The sequence below is a fragment of the Sciurus carolinensis genome, chromosome 11, assembly GCF_902686445.1.
Source record: "Sciurus carolinensis chromosome 11, mSciCar1.2, whole genome shotgun sequence".
NCBI classification, from domain to species: Eukaryota; Metazoa; Chordata; class Mammalia; order Rodentia; family Sciuridae; genus Sciurus; species Sciurus carolinensis.
In genome coordinates, this window is record NC_062223.1 from 33,423,309 (window position 1) to 33,433,008 (window position 9,700).

The 9,700-nt window shown below is 63.9% G+C and overlaps 1 protein-coding gene across 2 annotated transcripts in view; it reads right to left on the minus strand.

Moving 5' to 3' along the window:
- Mapk8ip1 (mitogen-activated protein kinase 8 interacting protein 1) overlaps positions 1-9,174 on the minus strand; it is an 18,051-nt gene extending 8,877 nt beyond the window's left edge. The window contains exon 1 of one of the 2 annotated variants that reach the window (XM_047516362.1): positions 8,935-9,174. In XM_047516362.1, coding sequence (XP_047372318.1) covers positions 8,935-9,035 — 101 coding nt within the window. In that variant the 5' untranslated portion in view covers positions 9,036-9,174. Of the gene's footprint in view, positions 1-176; positions 498-8,934 lie in introns of those variants that run through there. The other variant, XM_047516363.1, reaches the window with a different exon arrangement.
- Between the last annotated feature and the right edge of the window lie 526 nt (positions 9,175-9,700).

The following is a 9,700-nucleotide window of genomic DNA, read 5'->3' on the forward strand; positions in this document are numbered from 1 at the left end:
AACAAGGGAACCCACTGGTCCAAGGTCACCCAGGATGGGGGTGGCCCAGTCCCCGGGAGACCCTAGAAAGTCCACACCCTGCCTCTTACCCCAGTTGCACCAAACGGGGACCCTGAGCTGAAAGGTGCATCCCCCCAAGCCCCTCCCTGGCCCCCAGCTGGCCCCCCATCCCCTACCAGTGCTCCCACTGATCCTCCAACCAGCTGTCATTGTCTGGGCTTGAGTCCATCTTCAGCACCAGCTGCATGGAGAGCCCTGCCCGGCTGGGGGGCTGTGGGGCCCCAGGGCTGCCCTCTCATGCCCAGAAGGGTGGGGGGGCCAGGACTCAAGGCAGGGCCGGGGCCTGCAGCCTCCACCGCCGGGGCCTGCCTTCCTGCATCCTGAGCGCTGCGGACGCCTGGGGAGCTCATTAAAAATAGATGGGCGGGAGGGGAGGCAGCAGCTGCCCACCGGCCCCAGCCCCGCTCTGCCCAGCCCAGCGCTCAGCTCAGCGGCAGGCAGCTTCCTTCAAGGCCGACGCTGCTGCGCGATGTCACCGCCTCCCCCGCGGATCAGGTTACCGCAATCAATGCCACAGGCTCCACCTGCCCTTCCAATGCCCCTGTTGGGGGCTGGGGTGACCCCCGTCCCTGGCCAGGCTTGTAAGCAGATGGCAGAAATCTAGGATGTTTCCCCCAAAAGCCAGCCCCTGATCTGCTTTAAAGGGCCAGCGCCATACTCAGGGTGCCAGGGAGGAGAGGGCAAGAATAGATACCCGTCCTCGCAGCCACACGCACAGCACCCCCACCTCAGCAGGGAGGCTCTGTGGACCCAGGGCAAGTTCCGAGGATCCTGGCTGGTGTCTGGACCAGTGTTTGGACCCTTTGGCGCAGGGCTGGAAGAGCAGCTGGGTGGTCGTGAACTTCCTGTTTTGGAGTGACTTTCTTGTAGCCTGGAGTCCCCTGGGTGGAACTGCACAGGGGACTCCAGCAAGGGAGGCATGCTACTCAGGGCCTCTCTCAGCTGCGGCCCAGGGTGGTGAGTTCCCAGGCAGGGCAGGTGGGCAGTGAGCTGGGGAGGGGCCCTGCCCGGAAGCCAGAGCTCCCTCCAAGCTGCCAGGGCAGGGAGGCACCTTGGCCCTGGGACAGGAACTAGTGGCCAGCATTAAGTGCCACCTGGAAGGTCACTAGGAAGGCGGAAATGCAAGAGGAGCCCCTGGTACTCAGCCAGCAACTGGGAGCTGCGGCAACACTGAGGCCCCACCTGGGGGTGTCCCCAGAAGCCCCCGCTCTGCCAGTCCCTGCACACAGCTGGGTCTCCGCGCTGCCATGCCCTGGCCCAGGCCGGCCTCTGCCCTCCAGACCTCCCCGCTGGCCTGCTTGCCCCAGGCTCCCTGTCGCGCCTCAGGCCACCCAGAACTGATGAAAACCCTGCCATCCTTCTGCCTCGAATGCTGCAGGGACCTCAGCCAGGGCTGTGCCCCTGTGCTTGGCATTCAAGGCCTCAGCTCCACAGGTCATTGCCCGTTTACTGGTCTGTGTCCTCAGGGGTGGACACTGGGTCTCTCCAGTGCCTCAGCCAGGCTTGGATGGAACACATGGAAGGCTCTCATGCCAGAGGAGTGCTCAGGGAAGCCCTCTCCTCCAGGCAGCCCTCCTGACCCTCTCTGTGGCTGGTGACATGTCTACCTGGATGTAAGGCAGGATGGCAGAGCAGAGAGGACCAGGCCTCCAGCAGGGACAGCCCATCCCATCCCACAATGCTCCAGAGGTAGGTGACCTCCCAGTCTGTATCCACAAGGGATCAACACGTGCCCCCACCAGCTCCTGCCTAGCCTCGGTGCTCCTGGGCAGCAGGCCAATGAGGGCACCAGGGACTCGCGACCTGCCGGCCAGATGTTTGTCAGAGGGTGTCCTCAGTGCCCACCCTCTTCCCACGCTGAAGGGTTTGGAGGAGGCGGCGGGCCTGGCTCGGACTGGGTGGGAGGGGGCTTGTGCAGTCTGCTCTCAGCTTCCCTGGGGGCTCCCGCCTCCCTGAACAGCGCGCTGGCGGCGAGGCTGGGCCTAACTGTCCCTCACAGGTGAGGGACCTGGGCTGGCCTGGGAATGGTGGGAAGAGCACGGGCGGCAAGTCAGGGGCCTGCGTAGACCCGGCTCTACTGGGCAGGGGGCGTTGTCCTCACCCTCCTCCTGAGCCCACCCAGAACCAAGGCCACGACAGCCCCACTTGGGGTCATAAGGCTCCTGGGCTGTGCGGACGCCGCGGTGCCTTGCGCTCGTCTTACTTCGGGGGGCTTCTCCTGGGCAGGGAGGGGAAGCAAGTGGTCCCAGGACACACCCTGCCTCTGACCCGCAAGCTGCAGCCTCGACATCCCAACGCACCCCTGAATCCTCGTGGCGACCTTGGGAGGGGGCTCTTTTCACCCACCTTGCAGAGGAGAAGCAGTAAGGCCCAGAGACCGCCTGAGCCTCAGTTTCCCAACAGAGAGAGGCTGCCAGTCCTGCCCCGGACGCCGGGCGCATGAGCAGAGTGGGGTGTTTGTGAGCTGCAGGGCGCTGTGAGGTCCCTGCCTGAGACCCAGGGGACCGCCTGCTCAGAGTCCCCTCTGCAAGCTGCCCCTCACCCAGGCCCTGCCCTTTCCCCTCTTCTCCAGGCACTGCAGAGTTCCCAGCCCAAATCCTCAGGTTCATGGGTGACCACTGCGGGGAGGAGGAAGGAGAAGATGGGGGAGGAGGGAGAGAGGGAGGGAGAGGGGGCTCCTTCCTGAGTCTGCCTGATCCACCTTCTGGGAAGCTGAGGCTGGGCACCAGGCGGCCACCACAAGCTGCAGGACAGGACCCTCCTTCACAGGTGGGCAGCCCTCCCCCTGGGCCTGGGGACTTGGGCAGCCTCCCCTTGGATCAACCCGACCTATGTGTGCTTGCCAGTTGGGAGGGACAGTCATTGGTCCTAGCATTTGCTGTCACGGGTTTGGGCTCTGGACACCCCCTGGCCTCTGGGCCTACCTTCCAAGCCAGGCCCCTCCTTCGTGTTAACCTCACCTCTTCCCACAGGGTGCCCTGGCCCTGCCACGGCCAAGCTGGCACCGGCTTGCTGTCCTGGCAGGCCATGGGCCACACTCCCCAGGCCCTGAGCAATCGCACTCATGTCCTGAGGTTGCTTTCCTGGCCTTTCCCCCTGCTGTGGGAGTCACCTTCCCCTGTTACCCCTGTTCCCCAACAGTCCCGGTCCTTTCTGCTCAACCAGGAACAGGCTAGCTTGGGGTATGTGCCCTGTAAGGGCTGAGTGGAGGGTGGTGGGGCAGAGGGGAGCCGGGTGGCTGGCTCTCCAGAAGCCACTTGGGAGCCTCCCATCCCGCGCGCTGTAGTGAGGCAAAGACACCAGCTGGGTGACCTTGGGTCCCAGCCAGGTGTCCTGTGAGCCTCTCATGACAGAACACCCTGGGGTTGCAGGGCCTGGCTGTCCACAGGGTGGGCTCCACGGGTCCCCAGGACACGTGGCTTACTGCTCAGCTCTCCGAGGCTCCCCACTGCCCGCGGGCCTCCCTACAGGCCACTGTCCACCAGGCAGCCAAACCCAACCAGCCTTTGAGATGCAAGTCTGATCTGGTCACTCCTCCCCTACCTAGAGCCCCCCAAAGGCTCCTGGGCTTCAGGGAAGGGGGCAAACATTCTCACCTGTGCCCCGAGGCCTGCAGCCTGCATGGCCCCCTCTGCCCCCACACGCCCCGCCACCCTCCTGTGCCACTCCGAGTTGCTTCTCTGACCCATCAACCTTGCTGTTGGCGCTCCTGGTCCCTCTTGCTGGGAGTTCTTCCTTTGAGTCATGTGACCGAGTGGCCTCCCCCTGTGGGCAGGTAGTCCAGAAGGGCAGGATCATGCTTTATTGACCACAGGGACCTAGCGGAAGCTGAATGAGCGAACCACGGGCGTTCCCGGGCCTTTCCCAAGTCAGCACTAGCTGGACTCCACTTCCCGTGTCCTCACCCACACCGGGGCCTGGGGCTGGCCGTGTGGGCCTCTGGGGGGACGGCACTGGCTGCAACGGTGGGCCCAGCCTGGTCCTCAGGACCCGTTCTCATTGCCCCCACACGCGGGGTGGACACGGGGGTCAGGCTGGAATTCCCTTCCCGACCAGGTCCACTGTCATCCCGGGAAAACTGGACCCAACCCAAGAAATGAGTTCCCAGCAGCCCGACTCAGGCCACGACTGTTTGATGTGTCCAGACACCTGGGTGCAGACAGGTGGCGGGAACTCTGGGATGCGGCCACTCGGCCTGAGGGAACAAGGCCACGGTGGAAACCCCGCGGCGCCGGAGGAGACGGGCGTGGGCCGGACCTCTCCTCCTTCGCTCTCCTGGGGGCACGTCCAGATGGTGCCTGGGCTGCCGCTGTCCCAGCTGCGCTTCCCCAGGCGGCCGGCGCTCCCACCCTGGACGACTCCCACCCCTGCTCCCACCGTGCGTGAAGCCAGGACCCGCACAGTGCGGGCACCGAATCCACGCCTGGTCAGGAACGCTGGCGGCTGCGTGAGGGCCACACTCTCCAGAGACGCCCCTACAGGCTGCTGCCCAGCAGGAGCCGGTCCCGGGAAGGAAGGGGCATCCTAGAACCTGCGGGACCTCACCTGCGGATGGCGGCCTCCCCGGGTTTGTGGAGCCATTGGGCCCAGGCGAGAGTTGAGTCGTGGTGTTCCCAGGAGCCCAGAGACCCACCGGGGGCTCTGGCGTCAGAGTGGGGGTCGGAACCCCGGCTGCCCGGGCTGTGCACTTCCCCCACCCAGGGGCACCCTCCCTTCCACCGCCACCAGAGCAAGGCCGCCATGCAGCCTGGCTCCAGGGTCCTGTCCTTTCCCTCTGTCCAGTCTCCCTGGCTGGTGAGGTTCTCTCTGACGTGACAGTGGCCATCTCTACATGGGACACTCCCAGGGCTTTGGCCCCGGCCCAATCGTTCCCCTGAAGCTCCAGACCCAAAACCACCGGCTGCTTGACTCCTCCGCCTGGGTCCCCAGTGACCACCAATCTGGAATTCAGCAAGTGGCCACGTGCTTTGACCACCCTGGCCACCAGCCCTCTCATCTCCCACCAGACATCCTGCCCCCAGAGCCCAGCACCAGCCTGGACCATCGCTCCTATCTCCCCCACCCCTCAGACCAGATCCCACCTGGGGGGTCTAAATTGACCCTTAAATTGCTCTCACATCCCGTCCCCATTCCCCCTTCTCACCCCAGATGGCCAGTCTCCCAGCCTTCTGGTCACTCTCTGCCCAGTGGCCAGTGGCCAGTGGGATCTTCCTAGAATGTCCATCTCACGCTGCTGTCCCCTGCCTCACCCCACCGCATGTGGGTGAAGAGGCCAGCGTCCTAACATGGCCTACAAGTTCCTGCTGGACCCTGCTCGCCACCCTCTGCCAGGTGGCGCCTCACCCTGCGGCTGCCCGCCCCCGCCCTGCACTCTGCCGGGCCTCCTCCTCTTGGTGGTCTCCGCCCACCCACCAGGCCTGCCTTCCGGGTCACCCCACACCCAGCCTGCCCAGTAAGGCTCGTCTGTGTGTCCCCCTCTCCCTGTCGCCTGGGCGATGGCCAGGCCCACCTCAGGTCTCTGCTCACTGCCCCCCTGGTGTGCTCGGCCAAGTGCCAGCATCTGCTGACGAAGGAAGGAGCAGCCAGGGTGTCCTCCTCCCGAGACAAGTCAGGAGGTGGCTGCGCCTTGCTGGCAGGGTGGCCGGGAGCCACCAGGGAGCCCGGGTGGGCTCGGGTCCAGCCTTACCATCAACGGGCTGTGGTTCTGGGGGGCTGAGGGTCCTCTCATTTCCACGTTGCTGGTGTTCTGTTTGGAGTACCAGGGTGGGTCCTGGTGGTGGTGCTACGGCCCGCTACACCCCCAGCCCTTTTTATTTTTTATTTTGAGACAAGGGCTTGCTAAGTTGCCCAGGTTGGTCTCCAACTTGAGACTCTCCTGCCTCAGCCTCCCAGGCTCCTGCAGTTGTAGACCTGAGCCTCTTCCTGTGCCGGAGGAAGGCTGGCTGGGTGGGCTGGTCTCTTTCCCTCCTCCGCCTCCATCTCCCTCTCGTTCTTTCTTGAGCACAAGCCAGGCCAGTGCTCCTCACTGAGCCACACCCCGGCCCCGACAGCCCGCAGAGGTCCCTCGCCAGGACTCCCTCCGCACACTCGGGCGCTCCCTGCTTCCCATAAACACGCCTTTGTCCCGCCGGCCCTCCCACACAGGGCCACTGTCCCTTCCAGCCCACTCGCCCAGCACCAATGCGCCCGTTGTATATGTTCCTAAATTCTTCTGTAGACTGTTTACACTGAGCATATGTCACTTGAAGAGCAAACTCCTTGTCATTATTTTGTAAGTTACACAAGTGACCTACACATACACTCATAAAAACAAGTCAAATAATATGGAAGTTATGTAAAGTAAGAAGTGGGACTCCTCACCCACTGCATACCCAGCGGTAATACTAGTAGTCAGAAAGAAAAACCTGCACATATTTATTGAAACCAACATAGTTATGTGATTCAGGGGAAAAAATCACATTTTTATGTAAGCCAACTATCAACCAACAGAGGCCTGTCCTTCCAGCCCAGAGCACACTTTTCCTCTCCGCGGAAGCTCCTCCAATATTTCAGGCTCTCTCTTTTGGGGTGGCTCTGAAAGCAGATCGTCTGGGTTCAAATTTCAGCTCCGTTGCTTACCTGACCTCTCTGTGCCTTAATTTCTTCATCTGAAAAGCCTACGCACTGATGGCATCCTGTCTGCGTGGTTGTGGGGTGGTGAAGGCTCCTGCCACAGAGAGCCCTTCGCCCGGTGCCTGGCCAGTCCAGTGCCTCCCTGTGCCGGCACTGACCACGGCCATCCTCTGTCCTCTCTAGGAGAACAGCTCCAATTTTATCCTTCACTAAATAACAAACAGCCACAGCATCACTGAGCACCTACTCTGCACTGAGCAATGGGGATACACTCTCATGGCCTTTGAAATGCTCAACATGTGCGGTCTCATCTGAGTCTTAGGATCACTCTGAGCAAGGGCCAAAAGCTGATACCTCGAAGAAGAAATGAAAGCTCAGAGAGGTTAAGTGTCCAGTTTGGGGGTACACAGCTAAAAAGGATGGGCCAGGATTCAAACCCAGGCCTGTTGGATCCATGACACAACCCATGAACCCCAAGAGAGCCTAAGCAACCTAGGGTGGGCCAGGCGCTGTAAGAGGCAGGACAGAAAGGGCAGTGGGGGCTGTGGGGCCAAGACACTGACCTTTGTTATTCCCACCAACTGGCCTTGTCTCCACAGCCAGGCCGGGTGTCTTAGAGGGCCTGCCCACACCTCAGCCTTTTGGCCCACTGCCCACCTCATCCCACCTGGCTCAGAGCTGGCCACACACTACCTGGGTGGCGTCCCCTGCTCAGCTCCCCTCACTGAAGCCTGCATAGCTGCTTGCCCAGGAAGCGGAGGCAGGTGAGGGGCCAGCGGGAGGGCCCAGGGAGTAGTGGAGAGCACATATAGACCTGGGTTCCAGTCGAGATCCGGCCTCGGACTTCCCTGGGCTCCCCACTCCTCAGTCTCCCCCCATCTCTATGGAGGGCAGACGGAGACACACCCTCTGGTGGCTCTGAGACTGCACAGATGCCTGCTGGCCAGCGGCTCCTGTGCACCTCTCCTGGCCAGGCAGGAGTCAATGTTAATTAGCCCACTTAACAGATGGGACCCAGAGAGGGTCAAGCCCTGCCTGGATGGCGCAGTCAGGAAGTGGCAGGGCTGGGATTGGAACCCAGGCCCCTCACAGCTCTGTCCTGCTCCACTGCACGGGCGAGGCCTGTGTGCGCTGGAGTCTGAAGCACTCTCTGGAGCCCCAGCCCTTCCGCCTTGGAGCTTGGTGCCTCTCTCTGGCCCCCTCCCTCTGGTCTTCCTGGCTAGGCTCAAGGCCTCTGGGGAGGTTTCCCAGCCTGATGATGCCATTAGTAATGCCCAGGGGACCCTGCCCACCTGAGGACCTGGGAGTCAGTGACCCTTGGTCAGAGGAGGGGCTGGCGCCAGAACCCAGCTGGGGCCTGGCTGTGGCACGGGCCCCAGGAGAGGGGAAGGCGCCAGGTCCTGAGATGGGGCAACAATGGTGTGCCTCAGCTTTCCTCTAGTCTCTGGAGCAGTGACATCCTCCACTTCCTCCTTAACAAGGAGGGGGGGACGCTCCAGAATTACGAGGGAGGGACATCAATCCCTTTCCCAACACCACCCTTTTCCTCTCTGAATTCCCCTGGCCTAACACCAGATTGGGGGTGAGGTGGAAGGGGAGCTCAGGTCAGGTCCTGGGTACGGACCCTAGCAGGACCCCCACAACGCACACACCGTGCTCGGCTACTCCCGGGAAGACTCCCCTTCCCACAGCGGGTCTAGTTAAGACTGAGCCTTCTGCACCTGCCTTGGGTCGCACCTGACCAGGTAGATGGGCGCTGTTCAAATCCACAGAGGCTCCTGGCCACGCCAGCCTGGCAGGCCCACCTGCCAGGCAAGGCTGGGGGAGGGGCCCACGACTTGCCCCTTCCAGTTCAAGGTTGTCGGTTACCCCATGCAACTGGGACCCGGGGGCCACCCAGCCTGCTCCCATTCCGGTCAGAAACGTTCCGACGCGGCTGGGCAAAGCCCCGGCTGCCCGACCGCCTCCGCTGGGATCTCAGTCCAGAACCCCGACCCAGCCGCAGCGGCCGGGCGGGGGAAGAAGGAGCCCCCTCCTCCAACTCCAGCCCAGAGCCTCCCACCCCAGGATGTGCAATGGCGGAGCGAGCGGCACCGGGAACCTGCGGCGGTTGCCAAGCCGGACCTGAGGCCCAGGGGCGGTCTGGGGGAGGTGTCCTTGGAGGGAACCCCTCCGCACGCCGCCCTCCGGCTCCTGGGGTCCCGAGGCGCCGGGGGCCGGGGAGGGGCGGCCAGCAGCTCAGCCGCGGCCGCGGATTCTCACCTGAAATTGGGAGGCGACGCGATGTGCAGCCCCAGGAACGGGGAGGCGGCGGGCGGGGACGCGGCCCCCCCGCCCAGGCCGCCGCTCTCTCGCTCCGCCATTCCCGGGCACAGCCCTGGCCATCCGGGCGGAGCGCGGTGCGGGGAGGCGGCGGCGGCGGCGAGGGAGGCGGAGGCGCGCCGAGGAGGCCGCCGCCGCCTCGGGGCTCGGGCTGGGGCGGGCGCGGCGGGCGCACCTGCGCAGGGCAGGGCGCGGCTCCGCACCGCGCACGGCTTGCGGGCCCGGCGAGAGCGCCCGCGCGCGCCCCCGGGCCCGGCGGGGGTCTCGAGGCCCCGCCCCGCCCCGCCCCGCCCCGCCCCCGGCAGCGGCGCTCTCCGAGGTGCTGAAGCCGCGGCCACCGCCGCCCTGGCTTCGCCTCGCCCCAAGCCCGAGGTGGACCCTCCGCAGAGCCCCCTGTCGCCCGTGTGGGCTTGGCCCCAGGGGTTGGACCTAGTGCCCGGGCATCAGGTAACTAATGGGCGAACTCTGGTCCCCAAGTGCATCTTTGGCCCTCTAACAGCAGAGACAAAGAAGGCGGGTGGAATGTGAGGAAGTTGGAGAAAGCAGGGGGCGTGGGGTGCACTCCACCAGCAGTCAGGTCTGGCGCCACCGGGTGCGCGTTCACAGCCTGGCTCCCAAGTGGATAGGCTGGGGGCCCTGCATGAACCCCAGAAGTTTGGTTTTCTCATCTGTGAAATGGGGCAATGATGATCCCCCTCGTCTGCTG